The sequence below is a fragment of the Phoca vitulina genome, unplaced genomic scaffold (assembly GCF_004348235.1).
Source record: "Phoca vitulina isolate PV1807 unplaced genomic scaffold, GSC_HSeal_1.0 scaffold11, whole genome shotgun sequence".
NCBI lineage: Eukaryota > Metazoa > Chordata > Mammalia > Carnivora > Phocidae > Phoca > Phoca vitulina.
The window spans coordinates 44,071,636-44,096,796 of record NW_022589714.1 but is presented as its reverse complement, the minus strand read 5'-3'; the positions used below and the strand labels follow the sequence as shown (position 1 = coordinate 44,096,796).

At 39.4% G+C, this 25,161-nt stretch overlaps 1 protein-coding gene across 1 annotated transcript; it reads right to left on the bottom strand.

Annotated features, from left to right (window-relative positions):
* Positions 1–442: 442 nt before the first annotated feature.
* GLO1 (glyoxalase I) lies at positions 443–24,467 on the bottom strand. Its single transcript, XM_032409890.1, has 6 exons — positions 24,259–24,467; positions 10,027–10,109; positions 7,085–7,225; positions 6,189–6,256; positions 5,369–5,458; positions 443–1,861 (listed from the first exon to the last, which is right to left on the bottom strand). Exons 1-6 carry the CDS (start codon positions 24,340–24,342, stop codon positions 1,773–1,775), a joined length of 555 nt encoding a protein of 184 aa, XP_032265781.1. The 5' UTR covers positions 24,343–24,467; the 3' UTR covers positions 443–1,772.
* Positions 24,468–25,161: the final 694 nt, after the last annotated feature.

The following is a 25,161-nucleotide window of genomic DNA, read 5'->3' as shown; positions in this document are numbered from 1 at the left end:
TTTTGATATTTGGTTTTTCTTCTTTGTACTTTTTCTACCACATTCCTTTATCCCTATTTACTCTTTCCCCCTTTTCCACACTTCCTTATCCATAGAAACTATCTGTTTTGCAGGACAGACAGAATTACAGCTTCCCGGTTCAGAACGAGCCTGCAAGCCCTTTCAAATCATTGCAGTTTTTTTTTTTTTTTTTTAAAGATTTATCTATTCTAGAGAGACAGTGTGTGTGCACATGAGAGTGGGGGGGAGGGGCAGAGGGAAGGAATCCTCAAGCAGACTCCCTGCTAAGTGCGGAGGTGACTCGGGGCTCGATCCAGGACCCATGAGATCAGGACCTGAGCTGAAACCAAGAGTCGTTTGCCCAACCGACTGAGCCACCCAGGTGCCCCATTTCAGGCTATTTTTTAAAAAGAATATGCTGGACAGTTCACAAATGAAACAGTCTTATTTGAAATTTTATTTTATTTCCATCTGTAAGTACTGCTATTTGTTTGAATTGCTCACATAATCCATTCCATCCAAAAAGGAAATGTCAAGTGCTTCTAGCAGTGTAAGCATCGTCGGCACAGCCTACCCAAAGGTCTTCCGAAAATCTAAATGTTAGGCAAACCACAAACTGGATGTTCTTATTTCTGTGCACCATGAGATTGTCAAAATCAGTTTGATTTTTTAAAACCCATCAAATATCAATCATGGCAAGGAAGACCATTGAGCTGATTCCTGATAACCAAGTAATGTTATCACTGAACATCATTTATCCTAAATGATTACTGGCATCAGGAAGACCTTGGGGTAGGAGCTCTTCACGAGTGACACAGGCACGGCTTGTCCAGGAGTTAGCAGGTGTCCCCAGAACAGCTGTGTGCTACAGACTTCCTCTACTGCTCCTTCCCTCTTTTCAGTGCTCAGTCCTTACGACTGAGAGGACCACGTTCGAACTCACCGAGGTTTTCACAGCAGACGAGTGGAGGAGGTCTTGTGAGGTACTAATTTTTGAAGTGCAATCTAAATACTAAAAATGAGAATCAGATCTCGAATACTTGAGCCTATTTATATTGCCTTAATTCATTAAAGTTATTTTACATGTCTAGCCTGCCTTCTTTCTCACAGGATAGAGGATAGCTGGGAGGATTAAATGAGATATGTGACAGCCTAGCCCAGTGTCTGTACACCCAGTAAATATTCTTCCCATCCACCCCCCATCCCCAAATAAAGAGGTTAGTCCTTGAACTTTGAAAGTACTTTGTAAGTAAGAAGAAATTAGTTTTTCTATCAACATGTCAGTCTGATTCTGACTTGCTATTTGAAGTATACATGAGGTTTCATTTTTGTTCAGTGTTCTTTACTTTTCATTGAGAAAAGTTATTTCTGAGGAACTGAAAGGTAACCACAACAAGAACTTGTTAATTTTTTTTTTTTTTTTGAGAATGATGATTCAAAGGCAGACTTGTAGAGAAATCACATTTAGGAGAAAGAAGGCAAATGCAGCCTCTGAAGGGAACTGTTCTAATTATTACCTTAAAAAGTAAAGTTATTTAACTACATTCAAGGACATAAGGCAAAGCACTACTTTAAAATCACAATGACTGAACAGTTAGGTGAAAAACATAGCTGAAATAGGAAAGGGGAATGGACTTCAGAATAATCTTAATTGGGACAATGATTCTTCAGTCCTAGATGTTTCTGTTATCTGAATATCTTGAATCACACCATTTCCTTTTTTACCTCCCACAGGGTCTTCACTGAAATCGCAAAGCAGTATTCTCACAGAACTAAATAATAGTTGTCATTTTGTTAGGATTCAAAATTTCAATCCAGTAGCCATCGGGATCTTGGATAAATGCCAGGCCTTTCATTTTACCTGTAAGATGAAATGAATTTCATTATAAAAGAGACTTTTTTAAAATCTAAAATTAATATATATATTTATATATATATTTTAAGATTTTATTTATTTGACAGAGAGAGACACAGCGAGAGAGGGAACACAAGCAGGGGGAATGGGAGAGGGAGAAGCAGGCTTCCTGCGGAGCAGGGAGCCCGATGCGGGGCTTGATCCCAGGACCCTGGGATCATGACCTGAGCCGAAGGCAGACGCTTAACTGAGCCACCCAGGCACCCCTAAAATTAATATTTTTTATTAATCCAAATGTTAATTTGCATTTTGACAAAGTACATTTTGTTTATAGTTTTTAAATTTTTTATTGTTATGTTAATTACCATACATTACATCATTAGTTTTTGATGTAGTGTTCCATGATTCATTGTTTGTGCGTAACACCCAGTGCTCCATGCAGAACGTGCCCTCTTTAATACCCATCACCAGGCTAACCCATCCTCCCACCCCCCTCCCCTCTAGAACCCTCAGTTTGTTTTTCAGAGTCCATTGTCTCTCATGGTTCGTCTCTATTTTGTTTATAGTTTTAACTTTAGACAATTCTATTGTCAGTGTTGCCCAAATGCATGCTTTTCAGAACGACTAACACGTATCTTCTACATAGCTGGGAACCAGCTCTCCTGAAATAAACTGTGTAACTGGCTGCAGTTATAAGTATCAGATTTTTACTTCACCTTCATGATGAATTTCATGCTACCTGTTGAGTAGTCAAAGAGATTGTCTTATTTTATTTTTTTAAGATTTTATTTATTATTTGAGAGAGAGAGAGTGTGTGTGCAAGCAGGGGGAGGGGCAGAAGGAGAGAGAGAGAATCTCAAGCAGACTCCCATGCTGAGCATGGAGCCTGATGCAGGGCTTGATCCCAGGACTCTGAGATCATGATCTGAGCCAAAACCAAGAGTCAGATGCTTAACTGACTGAGCCACCCAGGCACCCCGAGGCTGTCTTACTTTAAACAGGAGAATAGGGAGGTGTTCGAGCAGGTAGCATGGCATACCCACACAGCCAAAAGACCCAGAGGCTTGGGTCATAACGAACTCTTTAAACACTATTCTAGTCACTCAAGCTGTCAATCAGTCTTTCTCCCAGGAATTCACAACTGGGATTGAGAGGCTAGTAGGTCTAGTAGTAGAGTTGTTTGCTTAAATGGAAAAATGTGACCTCAGCAATCTATTTTGGGACCAAGATTTTAAATTAGTTTGACTCCTATCTCTCTCTGGCTCTTTTCCCCAAGATCAACCCCAGAGGAACATATATAGAAAATGAAAAAAAAAAAAAAGTGAGAACTGGGGTGATGACTGGGGAGAGGAAGAAGTGGGGATGGGGTGACTGTTTTAACCTGGTCCGTGTGGAAATGGGTAGTTTGGGCCTGGACCAGAAGGCAGTCCATCATGGCCGTGGGAGAATAAACAGAAGGGGATTTGTTACTTTGGGTCTTGCTCCTCCCAGTGCCTTGGGCATCAGCTCCTGCCCCCACACCGGGGGGGGGGGGGGGTTCACACGACTAGTTCCGATGCCCTCAGGAGTAAATGAGGGCAGCACAGAAGTCTTACACCTGTGAGGAACTGACAAAAACAGCAGTTTTTGGACTGACTTTTTCTGAAACTGTATAGATAGGTGAGTTATGTATGAATTTCATTTTAGGATACTGGGTGTGATCGAGGTTACAAATGTTCCCATGTTATAGTAAAAAGGGTCTGCTAAGTCTGATATGAGAACGAACCGATCTCCCCAGCCTTCACTTTCCACACAATCAGGGTTAGGGAATGAGCATCTCAGAAGGAAGTGTCTCCTACGAAGACTCCTTCTCTCTGAGGGACAGAGGGGAAGAAGATGTGACGGAAGAGCTGTTCTGCAGAATGCAAGCTGTTTAACTCTCGTTTTCAGGGGCCTACCTAGGGATCTCTGCCTGGCCCATCTTCCTGAGAGCATGGGGGCTGTTAAAGACTGGGGTCTAGCCTCCCCCCTTTCACACTGCCTGATGCACTGGAATAGTAAGAGTTGCAATGACAACAACTCCTCAGAGATCAAAGTAACAAGAACTTGAGGAACATGACCATAAAACAAACGGATTATGAATTCAAACAGAAGAACAAATATTAAATCAACAGACCAAGAGCTATCAAAACATGTAAAAGTGATGAATAGTATGAACTATAACCAATATGAAACAAGAACAAGAAAATATTTAAGGAACTGAGCAAAAACTAGGGATCAAAATTATAATAGCTGAAATTAAGAATACAATAGATGAGAACGCAAAAGATGACTATCAGAACAGATACATTTGAGGAAAAATTAGCTAATTGGTATGCTAGTGTGAGGAAATCTCCTACAAAGAACAAAGAAATAACAAATATAACAAAAGCTTCCAGAACAAAACAGAAGATAACCTGAATCAGCAGATTTTTCAATAGCAACACCAGATAGAAAAATAAGACCATGGAGTTGTATTTTCAAGATCAAAGGAGAATAAACCTAAGATTTTATATTCAACAAAACTGCCATTCATATACAAAGATATGGGTCTGAGGCATACAAAGTCTCAAAAGTTTTGCCTCACAAAAAACCCTCTGAAAACAGTTTTGGTTGAGATACTTAATAGAAGGACAGAAAAACCCAAAAGATGCTGCAAGAGATATACAGAGAAAAGGACTTTGATATATATATATTTAAAAAAAAAAGCCAAGGCCAGGGGGCACCTGGCTGGCTCAGTTAATAGAGCATGCAACTCTTGACTCGGGATTGTAAGTTTGAGCCCCAGGTTGGGTGTAGAGATAACTTAAAAAATAAAATAAAAGCCAAGGCCAAAGAAAAAGAAAAAATTAATCAGTAATATCCCGGTCTGGGAGGGTATCTGGATATCAAATCTCTTAATTGAAAAAAAGAAAAGGATTAAAATGAAATGTGAAATGTTTCAAATAAAAATTGAAATAATATGCTGGCAGAAACAGATCTAAGTAGAATAATTATAATACATATAAATCCAACAAAATCTAGATATATACGCTATTTCTAGACATACACCTAAAACATAAGGACATGCAAAGGTTGTAGAAGAATAAAAATCAAAGACCAGCCATTTATTAACTAAGGAGATGTGTTGTCATTATATTAAAATCAGATAACATAGGCTTTAAGGAACTTATTTTGGGGTGGCTAGATACACGATGAAAACCAGTGGCCAGTGAGAGAATATGGTAAGGTCAAAGGGTGGGGAGAGAGCCTAGGTTTTTGATGGCTCTCCAGACTCTGCGTCTAGTCCCTTGTCAAGCCGCCCTACTTGCTGTTTTAGTTCCCTAAGATACTTGGGTATTTTTCCATTCCTCTGTTTTCCTTATGCTGGCTGAAGTGGACTTCTTCAAAGTTACTTGCAACCAGAGGTACTGACTACAACAGTAGCCTCCGTGGTTGCTTCGTAAATGTTATGTAACTGAAGAGAAGCCAGGAGAAAGCAAGCAGCAAACTCACCATCATCAGGTTTCTTCACAAATTTGACTCCCAGCTCTTCAAATCTTTTACAAGCACCATGTACATCAGGAACAGCGATTCCAATGTGACCTTAGGGGGCCACCCCCAAAACAAGGCAGACAGAAGGGAGAAATAATTACTGCAAGGTATCCAAGGGCCACAACTAGCTTCCAAAACTAGTTTATTTCAAAACATTAAGGCACCTGAAAAGTGACTGAATCAAGTAAGTTCAAAACTTGTATTAAAGAACAAGAATCTAACTGGCTGCATATAATAAGCTAATTAGTAGCTCTGAGTTATAAATTATTTAAAATAAGCCCAATATTGGGCTCACGTATAGTTCAATCTGTTAAGAATAACTACCAAGAAAAAGTAATCATTTACTCATACTTAATAGGTTTGTTGTGGCCTCTGACTGTATAGCAGCCAATTTAAGCCTGCAATCCTGTCATCTCGCTGAGAGGTTCTAGATCAGGGCAGAAGTATATGCTAGCAGAAATGGGGGGTTATTATCAACCACAGTTTTTTTTTTTTAATTAAAAAGTCTACTGGAAATATAATACTGAGACTGAAAAGTGAAATCATTGTGAGAAAGTAAATGTAGGGTTTAGATGGATACTATGAAATTAACTCCTAAATGAAATTTTTCATGGAAAATTAAAACAACTATACTCCTAAGAAGTTGATTATTCTTAGTAAGTATTAATACTTAATACTTAATAAGTATTCTTAATAAGTACCTAATGCACAAATCACACAAATCACACCTAAAACAAATCACACAAATCCATGTATACTACATAGGAACAGGCCAACATACCAAACCCTCGAGGGTCTGAGTTGCCACTGTGGTAACTCTGGGTCTCATCACCTTCTGTGCCCCAATTGCTACAAAAGGAGGGAAAAGAGCATTACAAGTGACCTGTAGAACAGATACTCTACTGCAGTAATCTCTCTGAAATCTTGGCATGTATGTATGCAACTTCATATACTTGGTTTCATCTTTGCTACTATAAATATTAAGGTTTCAGCTATAGAAAAGGCAAATGCATAAAATATGATTTTAATTAGACTTGAGATAAAACCAAGCATCTGGATAACAATAATGATAACAGTAGCAACTGTCATTTATTGTACTTTATAGAGGGCATTTATTTGTTTGAGGATCTCATTAAATCTTCCAAACAGCTCCATGGGCTAAGATTCAAGTCTCCATTTCATGAAGAAGACTGCCACTTAAGGGGGTGACAGAACATGTTCAGGGTCGCAGAGCTATCAGAGCCAACACTCATGTCTAGGTCTGTCTAATTCTAGAGCTGTTCTGAATCAGGGACACACTAAATCACACACCCTGAAATAAATGCTCTTTTGTTAGTTGTTCCAAAGGACACAGAAACAACATAAAGAATAAAAACAACATTCCTAAAATGCTGAATTAAGACCTTAGTTCTAGTAATGTCTAAATTCATTAGCTATCGTTTGGCAAGTTATCTTGCCAATTTTGTCTTAGTTATATTCTCTATCCAAAAGATAATGATCTCACTTACCCCTAACTACGCACCAGAACAAGACAAAGACCAAAAATCCATCATAAAAGACTCAGGCTGTTACAAATGCAAAGTGATTAGGGAGACCTGGTTTGAATTAAGCTTGTAAGTAAGGAAAAAAGGTTTATAAAAATGTAGACTGTACAGAAAGATAAAAACTGATACTCACTGTGTCAGTTCAAGGGTAGCTTTCCTGGAGAATACCCATGCTACTTTTTCATCTTTATCTTTTGGGATGTCATTTTTTTCCTCATAAGCCAAGAAATAGAGTGAGAATTTCATAGTGGGAAAATCTAATTTTTGGAGTAGCCTGAAATTAAACAACAAGCTGAAATCAATTAATAACAGGAAAGGTTGTTTTATTAAAACATATTCATATTAAAATTCATATTAAAATCAACATGACAATATTCAAGTTCTACTAAGAATATGAGCCTATTTAATAGGAAAAGCAAGGGGAAATCAATGAAAATATCTCATTGAAAAAACCTATTCAACTGTAAATATAAGTGAAATAAAAAAGTTTTTACAAAATAAACTTTTATAATTCTTCAAACATAATGAAATTTAGCTGGAATTATGGTACTTGTTTATAAATGGGAAAAGGTATCTTCAGAAGAAAATTCTGTCCATTTTTGGTGAAAATACAATGCATTACCTTATTGTTCTTTCAGATATATGACATTCAGTTAAATAAAATATCTTATTATGCCAAAACTCCTAGGAAAAGAAAGTGAGGATAGACAGATGAATATCACAGAAGATGTGAATGTCAACGATACAGTGGTTACATATGAAATACTGCAGAAAGGTCACACAGCATTAAGACTGTGAAAGGTGACTAGATATGGAAAGGTCCTGAGGGCAGTTTCAGCAGCATGGGGCAGCAGAAGGTGGACTTCCCCGATGGAGACAAGGGGAGGTGAGCAAGCACGGTTGACCTATATAGACGATGGGTGATAATGGGAAATAGGGCAAGAATTATGCTAGAATAAAGGTTTCAGCTTGTTTGTAGGTTGAGGGAAAAGAGCCAGTGGAAAGGGAGAGACTGAGAAGAGACAAAGAGTGAATGAATTACCAATCCTAAAGTTTTAAAAAAGATAGTTGAAGGGGTGCCTGGGTGGCTCAGTCAAGAGTCCAACTCTTTTTTTTTTTAAAAGATTTTATTTATGTATTTGACAGAGAGATAGAGAACACAAGCAGAGAGAGCAGCAGACAGAGGGAGAGGGAGAAGCAGGCTCTCCGCCGAAGGGGGAGCCAGACATGGGCTCGATCCCAAGACCCCAGGATCACGACCTGAGCCGAAGGTAGCCGCTTAACCAACTGAGCCACCCAGGTGCCCCAAGCGTCCAACTCTTGATTTTGGCTCAGGTCATGATCTCAGGGTCGGGAGATCGAGCCCTGTATGGGGCTCCATACTGGACATGGAGCCTGCTTAAGATTCTCTCTCTCCCTCTCCTTCTGCCCCTCCCCCCCCAAAAAAGATAGTTGAAGTCATGGCCTATAAAGTGAATTTAAATTATTTTGCAAGGAAATGAGGATGGACACAATACGGTTTTATTTAGATTATTGAGGACTAAATGCTCAAAGATGACCTTATTCATAATCAATAAGAGAGAACAGCTGAAGCCTACCTAGCAAATGGAAAGTTTCTAAGCTCTATTTCAAATCTTTTAACTATCATTGCTATGTAAAACACCTTGGCCCACTGAGACAGCACTGACTTACCACAAGTAAGATTTACTCTAACATGTTTATAATAAAGTATCGAACACCTCAAATACTCCAGCCATGAAAGCCTATCTCTGCACCTACTAAAGCAGACTGCACAAGCCTTACACACCAATCTGGTGGGAACTGGAGCAAATGAACCTGTTGTAACGCGCTTTTCTCAGCGAGCATATCTTTCAGTATAATGTCAAATTGCACCCTGTTTGGGGGCTCTTGAAAAACAAGGTCAACACTGGAGTCGATCAGATCTGGATTCGAATTCCCCCTCTGCCATACATCCATTGTGGCATTTGGGGCCAGTAACTTAATGTCTTTAAACTTTGGTTTCTTCCTTCATCTGTAAAATGGGGAATAAACTATTTCATGAGCTACTGTGGAGACTGAATGAAAAATATGTAAGGTGCCTGGCAAACACCGAATATTCAATGTATTTGTTTTTTTGGGCTTTTTTTTTAAAGATTTTATTTATTTATTTGACAGAGAGAGACACAGTGAGAGAGGGAACACAAGCAGGGGGAGTGGGAGAGGGAGAAGCAGGCTTCCCGCTGAGCAGGGAGCCCGATGTGGGGCTCGATCCCAGGACCCTGGGATCATGACCTGAGCTGAAGGCAGACGCCTAACGACTGAGCCACCCAGGCACCCACAATGTATTTGTTTTCATTCTGTCTTTTAAATATAAAAAATAAATAAACATTTGCTAAACTGCTTTTTCTGGAAAAAACTATAAGAAATTGTTAACAGCAGTTATCTTTGGGGACAAGGACTGGGAAAGGGAGGCGGCCACTTTTTATTTTGTATTTTTCTGAACTGGTCAGATTTTCTAAACAAACATATACTGTATTACTTGAATTTTTCTCTCAGTGTCAATGGAGGTTATCCAGGCAGTCAATTTAAAATTTAATTTTATTCTTTATGTATCTATCTTGTCAGAAACAAACAAAAACCCCTCATGTTATTCAGGGAAACAAATCAAGAAAAATAAACAAATATGCTTTAAGGATTACAAGATCAGTAGGTATCACCTGTTCAGCAAATAAGAATACATCCTATAAAAAATGAGACAGACAGCCAATTTCAGGTAAACTCATTCATTTTCTAAGTAATTCATCTTTATAACTATATCTTTTCCAAAGTAAATAAGAGGACATAACATTAAAAGGATTTGAACACATTAAGGATTAAACAGCTCTCAGAGAGAAAGGAGTGAGAGAACACCCCAGTACTCAGCCAGCGAGCCTAGTCCCAGACACTGGGCTGAAAGGACTTCTGTGATTTTTGAAGAAAAGTTTAATCCATTTTTTAAATGGATCCGGAAACATTCCCTATATTTGCAAAGCTATGCATTTAACCATTACAGGCGCCAATAAATAGTTTACTTACGTCATTCCAAGAACTCTAGTATAAAAATCCAATGACTTCTTAGGATCCTTAATTCGTAGCATGGTCTGCTGCAACAGAAAATCCTAAGGAGAAACAGTGCCTATTAAACAGGTGTGATGTCTGGCACTTGTTAGCAACATTAATTGTGCTTTCTATTGCAGGATACGGTCAGCCTTTGTAAAACAATGTTTCAGAAGAAAGCAACTTTGTCCCCTCAGCCTTACCTGATCTCCACACCTACCACTTACACTGCCTACAGCTCTCTGCCCAAGGATATTTCCTGGTCACAAGAACAGGCCCCTGTGTGGGGCAGGCCCAAAGTGCCAGGGAGTTCACACCCTCCAAATACCCTCAACCAACAGTGGATAAAAAACCTGGCTCCCCTGGCCCTTAGTGGGAAAATTCTACAGCGTGTTCCACACAGTCTCTCAGAGACTTCCCTGCAGGATTAAAGCCCAGTTGCTCTCAGGGGTAATCCACTTCTACATACTTTTTATTGCCTCCGTTCCCCACTCCACAGAACTTTCTCTGACTACCTCCCAAATAAACTACTTACAACCAAATCCTTATATCCAGTCCGCTTTTGGATGACCCAAAATGAGATAGTGATGTTACAAATAAAGAATACAATTACTGTAAAATGTGTTAAATGAATGCATAAATGCCTTTCCAGAACTATTTATTGGTAACCATAGCAAGAAGTTACTCACAAGATCCTAGACTCTAAATAACTAAAAGGGTAAAAAGTTACTGTCTCTAAAACCATTGTGAAACTGTCAAATTCACAAATCAGGAAACAAAAGGCTTGATTCACTGAGAAAAAGGTAGACTATTTTAATTCATGTAGTTAAGATTCTTAATGGCATTAGTAATAATACTTTGCCTTCATTTGGTACAGTAACCATGAAGTATTACTATCTATAGGTATTAATGGCCCCATTTTATAGATGAGAAACACACCCAAGGTGATTAAATTAATTGTCCCAGCCTTCTTATTCTAAGTTCAGGTCTCCTTCTACCATAGATGCCTTCCAAACCATGAGTCCATTAACTACATTGTGCTTCCTAACAGATTTTTTTCCTGTTATACCCACAGTTTGACAAAACAGGCCTGAAAATTCTGAACTCTCCCTTTGCAGACACATAGACATCTCTCCCCTATAACTCATATAAAATACAAATGTATTTTTACTCATTCAGCATCATTAGGAAGTGTTTTCTATTTTGTTAATTTTTTAAAAGATTTTATTTATTTATCAGAGAGAGAGAGAAAAAGCACAAGCAGGAGGAGCAGCAGGAAGAGGGAGAAGCAGGTTCCCCGCTCAGCAAGGAGCCCGATGCGGGACTCGATCCCAGGACCCTGGGATCATGAGGACCCTGGGATCATGACCTGAGCAGAAGGCAGACGCTTAACCAACTGCGCCACCCAGCCATCCCTATTTTGTTAAATTTTTAAGCGACCAAAGTGAACTCTTACTTTAAGCATTAAAATCTTCATTTAAAATAAAACTAGCCTAAGAACTACTTTATCTTAATAAGTAGATCTTAATGAATATAATAATTTGATTCTTCATTCACAGCTTATCATCACATATAAGGCAGTTGGCTCGGAAATTACATGTTTCTAGAATGCTTGGATTGCTTTCCTCTGGCAGGTGCTGCACTCCTAAAGGTCTCAGTTTCAACAAGCAGCTGAAAAAGGGAAAAGCAGCTCCTGACATCCAGGTAGTGGCCTGGAGCTCACAATGAGGCCTTGGGTTTCCCCACTGGACAAAATCGGAAAAAAACCTACAAAGTCACTCTATGACTGCAACGAAGGGAGATCAAAATGCAGCAAAAAAACAATTCCACTTCATATTCTTGTTTAGCGCAGATTAAAACAAGGCACTGTTTGAACTTTGGTCAGGTAGGTGGGATCTATAAACACAGGTTTTCCAAATGATTAAAACTATCTGAAAAATATTAGTTACTGTTGCATACACAAAACCTCAGCTATGTACCTATCTGCTTTAAAAACATGCGGAATTTACTTATTTTAATGACTCGAGGACATTTCTATAAACATGAATTGTCGTCTTACAATGTAATATAGGAGCTCCTATATTATTTACATTTACTACTACTTGTCCCTATATTGAGATGGTCCCTGGAACTCCTGTGTTTATTTTACTCTTTCAGTGAGTTTTTTTGTCCCCTCACTCACCATTAAGCTATTAGGTGTCAATTCTATCAGCATAAAACTGTCCTTTTTTGGACACAAGAAAGCTAATTTCCCTAAGTTCTTTGACTCTACACTTCTCACCACCTCTGCTAGCACCCTGATCCCAGCTACTCCACCTCCCACCCAGCCTGGTTGGTACTCCTCTCTCACCTTGTCCCTTATAATCTATTATTGGGGAAATCTTTTAAAGTTAATTTAGATCACTCTTCTACTCAAAAACCCTGGAAGGCTCCCCATTTCACTCAGAGTCAAAGCTAAAGTCCCTACAATGGCCCTCTATGGTTGGCCCCCGTTGCCTCGCTCACCCGTCCTCTCGCCTACTCACTCAGCTCCACTGCAGTCTTCAGCAACTCACTGAGGGCCTCTGCTAGAAGACTCTTTGCCCAGAGCCACTTTTTTTTTTTTTTAATCTTTATTTAGAAGTAGGCTCCACACCCAATGTGAGGCTTGAACTCAGGACCCTGAGATCAAGAGTTGCAGGCTCTACAGACTGAGCCAGCCAGGCGCCCCTCCCCAGAGCCACTTCTAATCTTTTTAACTCTGCTCAAATGTCATCTTCCCAATGAGGCCTTCACTGACCACCATAACTCTCCACTTACCCCTTTTTTTCATTTTCTTTTTCCATAGTACTTGTCACCTTTCAATATGCTATTTACTATATTTATCTTTTATTATTTTTCTTTCCACATTAGGATATAAACTCCATAAGGACAGGGGTGTTTGTTTTGTTTACTGATGCACCTCAGACAGAATCTGGCAGAGTAGATACCCAATAAATATTTGTTGAATGAGTAAATGAACTTTCACTATGATTTTTCTTTCCAATCAAGCAGCATCCAACATTACCGCAAAAAAAAAAAAAATTACACTTACATAATAACTGCACGCCAGACACTGCTCCAAATGATTTACAGAAATCAACTCGTACATTCTTCACAACAACCCTATGAGATATGTATTATCACCACCCCCATTTTACTGCTGAGAGAGTGTCAGAGAAAAAGCAGTTTGGTTCCAAAGTCCGTGCTTTCAACTACCTTGGCTAAACTGCCTCTAACAACAAAGAAATAGATAAATAATGACACAGGCATAATAGAATATTTTGAATACATTTAAAATGCTGCTTTAGAGGTATATTAAATGGCATGGGGCATTCACATGGTATATTAAGTTTAAAAAGATACATATATGTATGGTTTATTTAATATACTATTCAGATTAATTACATCTTAAAAGTAATGCTAAGACTTTAATTTTATTATCTACAATAACATAGCTACGTACTAAAACTAACTACATACATATAAATGAGTATTAAAATGAACCTTTAAAAGTCTATACATAGTGGGGCACCTGGGTGGCTTAGTCTGTTAAGCATCTGACTTCGGCTCAGGTCATGATCCCAGGGTTCTGGAATCGAGCCCCGCATCGGGCTCCCTGCTCAGTGGGGAGCCTGCTTCTCCCTCCCCCTCTGCCGCTCCCCCTGCTTGTGCTCTCTGTCTCTCTGTCAAATAAATAAATAAAATCTTAAAATGAAAAAGAGAGAAAAATGGAAAAATACAGCATTGTTCCAACTGAGAAGACTCAATATAATAAACAGATTATTTCCAAGTAAATGTATAGATGAAATACACACTCTAGGGGCGCCTGGGTGGCTCAGTCGGTTAAGCGTCTGCCTTCAGCTCAGCTCATGTCAAGCCCCATGTCGGGCTCCCTGCTCAGCGGGAGTCTGCTTCTCCCTCTGCTGCTCCCCCTGCTTGTGCTCGCTCTCTCTCTCTCTGTCAAATAGATAAAATCTTTAAAAAAAAATACACACTCTACTCCCATTTTTAACCTTAAAATAAGTCTATACATGGCAAAAAAAATTAAAGGTATATTCAATATTAGTGGATTTATTCAGAAAAAACAGGCTTATAAATCCTTTGCTACAAAAATGTTATTTGGATATAAAAAACAAGCAGGGCTTGCTCAAGTTATTCTATGCTAATAGTTTGCTTTTTATCACCAACATATTCTGTCAACTCTCTTACTTCTGGTAAACACCTGAGTGATCCTTCCTCAAAAACCCCTAAAAATGACTATTTATTGCTATGGATCTAAAATATTGTTTAAAATAAATATATCTTGTGTTTAAAAAAGTAGGACTTACATTCATGTCCTATCTCATCAGACAATTCTTAACTTTGTCTTTCCCTTATCATGCTTTAAATTTGGACAATTAAAGCTGTCTTTTATGCCTAAAACTATCTTTGGGTTTTCTGGAATGGCTACTAGGTAACAAAGATTTGCTCCTTTCCTCTATAAAAAGAGTAATATAAATAATCAGGCTTTAGGAGAGCATTGTCCAAATTTAATTAGCTCAAAACTACTTTGAAAAAACTTTAACAGTACAATCAAGGATGTTTCTAGTGCACATCCTACGTGTCTGCAATATCATCCTGACAAAATTATAAAGGTGGGACAGGGATGTGAACCAAAGGGTCAAGGTCCCTTTGAGCACCTCTAAATGGATTTTTTGGTGTTAAGATGTGAGACTTGGGTAAATTTTTTTTTTTTTTTTTAAACCTATGGATGTTCTGTTGCTCCAGCACAATTTGTTGAAAAGCCTATCCTTTCTCCATTGAACTGCGTTACATCTTTGCTGAAAATCTGTAGGGTATATTAGTGTGGGTCTATTTCTGGGTTCTCTATTCTGTTCCACTAATCTGTGTCTTCTCTGCCAATACCACAAAGTAGTGATTACTGTAGCTATATAGTAAGTCTTAAAATCAGATAGACTGATTCCTTCCACTTCATTCTTTTCAAAATTTCATTATTCTAGCTTATGTGCCTTTCACAGAAGTTTCAGAATAATTTTACCTACTGAAAAAAAAGTTCATGTTAAACATGTATATCAATTTGTGGAGGACTGACATTTTCACTATGCTGAGTCTTCTAATGATGAACACAATATGTCTCTATTATTTAAATCTTCATCAGTACTGTGTAATTTTCAGCATATAAGTCCTATATATGGTGGATTTATACCTAAGAAATTTTGTTGAGCAATTTTATTTTTAATCTTGGTGCTCATGTGTTTTCTGCTAGTATAGAGAAATAGAATTGATTTTCATATGTTTATCTTCTGTCCTGTGACGTCAATGAAAGCACTTATTAGTCCTAGAAGAGTTTTCTGTAGATTCCTTAGGATTTCCTATGTACAATCATGTCCTCTGCAAATAGGGACAGTTTTATTTCTTCCTTCCGATCTGTATGACTGTTACTTCCTTTTCTTACCTTACTGCACTGGCTAGAACTTCTAGCACTATATTCAGTAAGAATGGTGAGAACAAACATCCTTATCATGTTACCCCAAATTAGGGCAAAAGCACCATCATTAAGTAAAATGTAAATTTTTTAGAGATGATCTTTATCAAGTTGAATAGTTCCCCTCCATTCCTATTTTTTTTTCTGGAAAAAAAAATTTAAACATGGATGGTGCTGAATATTGTCAAATGCCTTTTTTGCATCAATTAACATGATCATGGGATTTTTCTTCTTTAGCCTCTAATATAATGGATTACTTTAATTGATTTTTGGATACTGAACCAGCTTTGCATACCTGGAATAAACCCTACTTAGTTATAATTTTTTTTATATATTGCTAGATTATATGTGCTAATATTTTGTCAAGGATTTTTACCTCTATATTCGTGAGGGATATTAGTAATTTTCTTTTTTTGTGCTGTCTTTATCTGGTTTTTGGTATTGGAGTAATACCAGCTTTATAAAATGAATCAGGTAGAGAACAAACTCAGGGTTGATGGAGGGAGGTGGGTGGGGGGGTAGGCTAAATGGGTGATGGTTATTAAGGACAGCACTTGTTATGATGAGCACTGGGTGTTATATGCAAGTGATGAATAACTAAATCCTACTCCTAAAAACAATATTACACGTACGTTACCTAGAATTTAAATTAAAATTTGAAAAAAAAAAGTAAAAAAATAAAAAAATAAAATGAATCAGGAAGTGTTCCCTCCTCTTCAACTTTTAAAGGGATTGTATATAATTGATGTTAATTTTTCTTTAATTTTTGGAAGAATTCTCCAGTGAAATCATCTGGGCCTCGAGATATCTTTTTTGGAAAGTTCTTAATTATGAATTCAATTTCCTCATGTTATAGAGCTATCACATTATTTATTTCATATGGGTAAAAGTTATGGTGGTTTGTGTTTTTTCAAGGAATAGGTCCACTTCATGTAAATTGTCAAATTTACATGTACAGAGCTCTTTTTAATATTCCCTTATTATCCTTCTGATGTCTGCACTCTGTAGTAGTAGCCCCTATTTCATTCCTAATATTGTAACTTGTGTCTTCTATTTTGTCAGTGTTGCTACAATTTTATCAATTCTATTGTTTTTTTTTTTTCTCAAAGAACCAGCTTTGTTTCACTGATTTTCTCTATTTTGTTTTTAATCTCAACGATTTCTGCTTTTTATTATTTCCTTCCTTCTGCTTCCTTTGGTTATTTTGCTCTTCTTCTAGGTTCCTGAGGAGGGAACTCGAATTACTGATTTGAGACTTCTTTTTTCTAATGTATGCATTTAGTAATATAAATTTCCCTCTTAGAACTGTCTTAACTGAGATTCCTTTCTCATTTTCATTCAATCTATTTTTTTTTTAAATTTCCCTTGAGACCTCCTCTTGATCCACGAATTATTTAGAAGAGTGTTATTTAGTTTCCAAGTGTTTGGAGATTTTCCTGTTACGTTTCTGCGGATTTCTCATTTGATTCTATTGTGGTCGAAAAATGCACTCTGTATTATTTCAATAATATTAAATTTGTTGAAGTTGATTTAGGGGCCCGTGACACATGGTCTGTCTTGGTATACATTCTATGGGCACTTGAAAACAAAAATGTATTCTGTTATTGGGTGGAGTGTTCTTCAAAGGTGGATCAGATCTTGTTCACTGATGGTGTTGCAGAATTTGTCTATATCCTTGCTAATTTTCTGTCTAGTACTATCAATTGTTGAGAGAGGAGTATAGAAATCTCCAACTACAAGTGTGAATTTTTCTATTTCTCCTTTCCATTAAATCAGTTTGTTTTTTTTTAAAGATTTTATTTATTTATTTGACAGAGAGATAGAGAGCACAGATAGAGTGGCAGGCAGAGGGAGAGGGAGAAGCAGGCTCTCCACTGAGCAGTGAGCCCGATGCGGGGCTTGATCCCAGGGCCCTGGGATCATGACCTGAGCTGAAGGCAGACACTTAACCGACTGAGCCACTCAGGCGCCCCTGAATCAGTTTCTGCTTCATATTTTTTTGCACCTGTTTTTTAGTGCACACACATTTAGGATTGCTATGTCTTCTTGGTCAACTGATCCTTTTATCATTATATAAATATACTTCTACCTATGACAATTTTCTTTGCTCTGGAGGCTACTTTATTTGGTATGAATATAGCCATTCTTGCTTTCTTTTGATTTATGTTTCCATAATAATCTTATTCCATCCTTTTAACTTGCCTCTATTATTATATTTGAAGTGAGTTTCATGCAGACAGCATATATTTGAGGCATGTTTTCATTTTCTTTTATTTCAGTTATATTGAGATATAATTGACATATAGCACGGATAAGTTTAAAGTATACAGCCTAATGACTTGATTCATGTATGTTGTGAAATGATTACCACAATGTTTAGTTAATTATCTCGTACATAGATAAGTTGGGGCATGTTTTTAAATTTACCCTGCTAATCTCTAATTGGTGTATTTATACCTAATGTAATTATTGCAATACTAGGGCTTAAGTTGGCTATTTTATTTACTTTTGTTTTGTTTTCTGTCAACTTTTTCTTTGCCTTCCTGTGGGTTACTGGAACTTTTTTTATAATTTCATTTTGACTTATCTGTAGTGTTTCTTCATGTACTCTTTGTATAGCTTTCTTTAGGTGTTCTCTAGGTTGCTCTAGGTGTTCAATTATATATGTCATCACAGTCACTTGGTGTCATCGTTTTATCAATTTGAGTGAAGTACAGAAACCTCTTTACTCTCTCCCGTTTATAATTGTCTTAAAATATTTCCGCTGCTGGGCTGGGGTAGAATTTCAGGTTCCCCATGTTTCTCCATTAATACAGCAAGTGGGGAAAGCTGGTTATTGTCTGTTGAGATGAAAGTCGTGGCCTCCTATTCAACCTTCTCTGATCCCACCCTGGCAGAGGGAGGGTAGACCCCTCATTGCAACCTGTTCAGCGAAGACTAGGTTCCCCACCCAGCCTTTGCTGGCATAGGAAGGGATGAAGCCACAGTTTTTTCTGTGGTGTTTGGTTGTAGTAGAGCTGTTATTGTCTAAAAGTTTCCTGCCTTATCAGGAAATACTGCCTATTTCCAGGTCCTGTGAATGGAGAGCAGGTTTTCACTGGGTTTGGTTTGATTTTGTCTGCACCCATTGACATTTCTGTAGCTCCGAGTTTGGGCTAAATGAGGCAAAAACAAAACTCAGGAAGCTCGCCACCATGTTGCTGCTAGGGTCTCAAGGCCCCTAGCTAGTCTGCTTCTTCCCTCCACCTTTCAGTTGTCTTCCTACGTTTATTTTATATAAAATGTCCAGAGTGTTTAGCTGTACCTAGGAGGAGGAATAGGGAAAAGTATGTGTACTCCATGTTCCCAGAAAAAGTCTCCCAATGGATTTTATACAATTTCCCCAACAATGGGGTATGTTTGGTCACCATATGTCTCTTTCTAATGATGCAGACACTCATTTCTCCAGAACTGTTGCCAAGGAGCTCTGTAAGATATTCCATCTTACTCAAAATCAAGATCAGGATCTCCATGGCCTCTATCACATTCAGTCCTCAGACAAGAGAAGTCTCAAACCTGCATTAGCTAAATTTTCAGGAATGTTAAGATTTCTTTGGCCTAAAGTGTGTGTTTTGGCCTTAATAACAGTGAGGCCAAATCCCTTTGGAGCCCATCTACTCTCTTTCCCAGTGAATTTTCAAAAGTGTTCCATCACCCCCAGCAGAGAGTCTTCAACTCAACATTCAGACTCACAGGACAACCACAGGCTGAAAGGGTTTCAATCAGAAAAAGTCTGCCACCAGAGCAGGGCTAGGTGTCCCTCTTCAGCAGGTGTACTTAAAGAAGTCCGTACAGCTCGGGTACAGGGAGAAGATCTGCACTGGGTAGGAGCAGGAATCACCCTAGTGTAGAAGCCCTGTGTACCAAAGAACCAGTAACTCTAGGAGCAATCCCACAGCACAGCTTCCAGAATCTCCACAAGGGGCAGTTTTAAGAGCCACTACATTCAAGGAAGCCCAAAGCCATGACTTCCTATTAGGTATTGATAATTATCCCTCTCCAGATGCAATTTACCAATCAAGTTATTTTTAACTTAAGCAATATTGCTAAGCAACAAATACTATTTTTGTTTCTTGGGAAACAGCTAGAGTTAACCAAATGTCACATTCTCATCAAAGGGTTCAGGGCTTAACTCTTCACCCCTAGGTATCATATCTCCTATAAGACAAAAATGGATCAAGTTTTGTTTTTTCCTGACTTTTTAAAGTCACAATTGCCTTCAGTGAAAGACCCTTTTGGAAATACAAGCGCATCTGAGGGGAACAAAACTGTTTTCTATGTAACAGCTGGAGTGCACGGTTGATGTAGAAGATGGTTTGATATATTTTTTTCTTCACTATCTTCCTCCTTCCAGTGTTATTTGCCTGACTCAACCTATGTCAGAATGTGATAAATTGTTCCTGAAAATAATTCAGCCACTCCCTTTACATTTATTCTATCTTATCTAAATGGGTTTCACGTGGTTCTTTCCTTCCCACTCTATAACTCAACAGCCAAAGACGTACTTCAAGTACATTCACCCTACAGATAAAGGCGGCAGAAATAGGAGACACAAAGGAAATTTTTTTAAATTAAAAATTACCTGTGATATTAGGAAACACACCTGACAGACTACTCGTACAACAGATAATAGAAACAGGAAAATCCTAGAAGCCCTCAGGATCACGAGGCCTTTAAAATCTCATGCAAAGGGAAAGAAAACACACAAGTGTGAGAGAAATAATTCTTCAGAGGCAATATGGTTCAAATGCTGGCTCTACCATTACCTTGAGTAAATCATTACTTTTCTTGAACCTTAGTTTTCACATCTTTAGAATGGGGATAATTATAGTTCTCAGCTTGTAGGGTTGAGTTGGAAAGTATATGGGATAATGCATGAAAGTGCTTAGCATAGTGTCTCTAGAGTCCCTTGTCAGGCCAAGTCAGACACCTGGAGTCTTCCTAGATTTCTCCCTCCCCACTTCTCTGTAATCCAGTCCAAGTGTCCTATCAACCTGACTGCTTAAATCCCTCTGGAATCTTGCTCCTTGTCTTTCTAATGAGCACTACCTTGCTCATGTCCTCACTACTCCCTCCCTGGATGCCTGTCCTTGCCTCCCTGGTCTCTGCTTCTTGCACGCTTACCCAGATGCAAGCCACCGACCTTCCCATAAAGTACCAGAGTGATCTTTCTATAGTGAAAATTTCTGGATTAAAAAAAAAAAATCATTCCTTTAGAGGTGCTTGGTACTTCAATAGGTTAAGCATCCGACTCTTGGTTTTGGCTCAGGTCATGATCTCAGGGTTGTGAGATCAAGCCCTGCATCGCGCTCCATGCTCAGGGAGTCTGCTTGGGATTCTCTCCCCCTCCCTGCCCCTCTGCCCCTCCCCCACCTTGCACACACTCTCTCAAATAAATAAATAAAATAAAAATCATTCCTTCAGTGGTGCTTCACAGCTTTTAAAAGAAAGTCCCAAAAGCAAGCACATATGGTTATTGCATACTTCTCTAACTTCATCATTTGTTAGCACTCCCCTAAACTGGTCATTTTGAATGTTTCTGGTATACCTTTATCAGTTAAAAAAGAGAGCATGCACCCCCTATAAATATGTTATTTATTTTAATTATATACATGTACAAATATACTAATAATATATATATTATAAAATATATTTACCAAATAGAAATTTTACAGGGTGAGAAAAACAAACATAATGGGGTGAGGGGTGCTCATATTCTCTTTGAGCATCCTGATGATTGTCTTGCATACCTTCCCCTCAACTCCCACTGCCTACAACTTCAGTCTCATATTATCTGTCAATTCCTGCATCAGTTCTCTGATGTCATATGCTTTTTATACTTACTAGGATTCTCTCTGCCTAGAACAGTCATTCATCCATCTGGCCATTCTCCTTCCTTCCTCCTTTCCATTCTCTCTTCCACCTACCCCTACACCCAATTCTACCTAGCTACTTCCTTTGTATTTGGTAAAACTCAGCTTAAGTGTCACCAACACTCAAAGTTTTCCCTGACCCTATCACCTACCACTCAGATGGGACAGGATTCCAAATTATTACATGAAAGGACACTGACAGAGACTGTGAAAAAAAATTAATTTCAGGATATTATCACTTGGGACAGTAAGTATTTGGCCTCATGAAGACAGATGGCCAATAATACTACCCAGGATGTCGTGTGGCTGTACATTCCTTGGCCTGCCCTTCATGACAAAGATGCAGATGATCAACAGGCAAGTTGACTTTCTACCACCACTACCCTCTCCTCTCCAAACCAGGCCTTATTTCATCTTCTGGAAGAACCTTTCAGGTGTCCTCATCACCTCCACACCTGGATCCCTCCAATCTACTCTACAAAATGCTTTGAAACCCTGAATGATTCCCTATTACTTATTTAAATCCAGCTTCCTTAGATGTGACATTCAAAGCTCTCTCCATGAGAGTGAGGCTCCAACCTTGCATTCTAGCCTTTTCCACCACAGCTCCACTGCTTAGATAACCTGAACTTCAACCAAAAACATGTAACTCACCTCTCCAGAACATGCCTGCACTGCATCTTTCTGCCATCTCACAACATTTTTGCTCAGATCTTTCCTCCACCTAGAATGCCCCCTCCCACGTAACTCTGTCTCCTAGATGATTTTGGAACCCCATCCATCTTTCAAGACCTAGGCCCACCCCCACCTTCTGGTTGAAGTACTTCCTGATCCCCAGAGTTGAACTGCATCACTTTTCATAGTTTAGAGAAAAATAATACACTTTATCCTCCTTGCAGCTCTCTTTATATTGCTTTTACAAACTCAGCCCCAGTGCCCTGCTAAGATCATTACAGCCAACAATAGATCTGGGGATTCAAGTGTAGGTCTTCAGATGTCAAATACCCCATGTATATACCATACCACAGATGCTACCTTCCAAAATTTCTACCTCTTATGCTCCCAGAGTGCTCCATAATTTCAACAGCACATTAATCCCAGCTCTGTCTTATGTTAGGGTTGGTCCTTTTGGTGAAGAGACCTCATCTTGCTCATCCCAGTAACCCCCAAATGTACCATGCTCTGTATATATAGCAGGTGATCAGCCATGACGCTGAATTTAATTCACTTAAGTCTTTTTACTCTCCTTCATGTCAAGTTCCAAAATTGCTGAAGTCAGCACTCCAGAAGCAGAATAAGGGTAGAGGTTGAGAGTGTGGGCGCCTCTCTGGACAAGTTATTCAATACCTGTACGCTGGAGTCTCCTTATTTGTAAACTAGAGATGATAATTATGCCTTCTTCATAGGGTTCTCGTGAGGATTAAATTAAGTCATGTACTTCAAACAACAACCCAGGGCCTGGCACATGGAGGAATACCAGCTGCTACTGCATGTCTATTTTATGTCCCCCACATGGGATTGCAGGGCCAAAACTTACTGATTTCATGAAGTAATTACTCCATATAACCAAGAGAAATTTCAATGATGTGTAGTGTAAATTAAGAATGCCAGAATATGTACTTAACAAATTTTATAAAGATATCTCTGAAATCTTTTTAAATAGCCCAGTACATAAAATCCCCAGTTATCTAGGAAATTAATTTATACTGAATGACTCAGTTTATATTATGTGAAATAACTAGGTATTTATACTACATAATAATAATACTATTAGAGGGTATACAAGTGAAATGAGTGTAGGAGGAAATATATTTCGTTCTTTATTTCTTCCCCCTTAACTTCGCAGTGACTACTGTTTTTCCTAAGCTAAGCACTAGGTGCTAGTCAAAGGCTTTAGCAACCAGAGGTGTCTGACTCTTCACCCTGAAGGCAAAGAGCAAGCAGGGGGCAAACTCATCGACACATATTCAATCTTCAGGGAATTTAGAAATTCCCCAATCTAATGAAAAAAGTACAAAGACGTTTACTGACACTGACAGTACACTGGAATAAACCCCCCAAGCGGCTGCTGTGTCAAATCCTGCCAGCGTGGAGGCACCACACCTGAATGAGTTACACTGACTCACTGCAGACATGTTAAGTGAGCTGGAAGGATGCAACAGGGCGTTCCTCTTACTGGGTCTCAGGGGGCAATGAGAGGGTCGTTCCAAGATTCCCTTTGGATCTAAGCTTCACGATTACTGTCAGCTCTCCTGGGGGCCACCAAGCACAGGGAGGGCAGAAGTGTGGCCGTGAGCAACCACAGAAAAAGCAAAAGCGAACTTTGGGGCGCAGTTAAACTCGGAGAGATCCGATTAGTTTGGAGGAGTTAAGCCGGCAGCCAGAGTAGGCTAGGAGGGGCCGGCATGGATAAAGACCTTCTACCCTGGACTGGGAGTTCTGAAGCTGCTCTCACCCGCCATAGCTATTGACCCCGGCAACACGCACACCACAGACAAGGGATCTGATTCGGGGTTGGCCGTGGCTTCCAGTTACCGTCCCAAAATAAACAAGTTAATGCAAGCAAGGTCCCAGTCTCTGGGGAAATGGATCCTCTCACGATCCCCTACTGGACACCACTAGCCCTTCACCCGGCCCACTCTGGTCCGCCCCAAGCGGCCGGAGCTGCAGCGGCGGCTGGATGGGGTTCGAACCCAGCCCCAGCCGGGCCTGGCTGAGCCCGGGGATGTGCTCCCCCAGGGGCCCCAGCTGCGCCCTGCGGGGCCGCTACTCAGAAGCAGGTTCTGCACCCACCTTAGTGCTGGGATCCGGGTCGGAGCAGCAACCGAGGGCAGCGTCGTCCGTGAGGCCGCTGGACGCGGGCTGTGGTTCTGCCATGGCCGTACTGCTGTTTCACAGACGACGGTACCGAGAACACCACAACCACCCACACTCCGCCCGGCCCGGGTGCTGCCTTTAACTCGCGACGCCGCGAGGGCGCCGCGGGGAGGGCGGCCGCTGATTTCGAGCCAATCGCTGCGCGGAGAGCAAGTTGGCTCTCTGCTGATTGGGTTCCAATGAGTCAGCGCCTCCGGCCGCAGGACTCTGTGCCCCAAGACTACAACTCCCAAGGTGCCTTGCACTTGGGGGGGCGGTGGAGACAAAAAATCTTGCCGACTAGAAAGTGTGATTTCTCTGTATTGCTTGATGACCTAATTTTGTTTCTGTTTAACTATTAAAGTTCAGGAAGCACCCATACCTCTCTGCTGCAACTTGGTAGGAAATTGGAACCTGATGGAAAGAGGATTGGGAGCTATCCTTTTTAAAGTATAAGGATCCAAAAGTATTTTCTCAGTTTAAGCGGTACAGGATATTTAAAACAACTCTAACTTAGTCAAAAATCCAGGTGCCAGTTTTGGTTCCACTATTTATTCGCTATTGAAGCATGGAGTAATTACTGACCCTTCTCTGAGCTTCCTTGCAGGATTTTGGTGAAGTTCAAATGAGATTTAAGTCACGGTTTCACTACTTATGTTTTACATTAATTTTGCTAAGGCACATATTTTAATTGTGTTCCTTGGAACACTTAGTTATCACTGTTCTTTGATGACTGACACGTAGTACATGCTCCATACATATTTCCTATTGTTAGAAGACGAAATGATCATAATAGGTGTAAATATAATTTAGAAAAGGGCTTTATGTTAATAAATTAAT

What these genes read in the sequence shown, in the direction of transcription:
- GLO1 (XM_032409890.1), bottom strand. Translation starts at nt 24,342, where the DNA reads ATGGCAGAACCACAGCCCGCGTCCAGCGGCCTCACGGACGACGCTGCC. An exon ending in ACCCGGATCCCAGCACTAAG is followed by an intron (nt 10,110 to 24,258) that starts GTGGGTGCAGAA and finishes GTTTCTCCTTAG; the next exon opens with GATTTTCTGTTGCAGCAGAC. An exon ending in TGTGAAGAAACCTGATGATG is followed by an intron (nt 1,862 to 5,368) that starts GTGAGTTTGCTG and finishes TTCATCTTACAG; the next exon opens with GTAAAATGAAAGGCCTGGCA.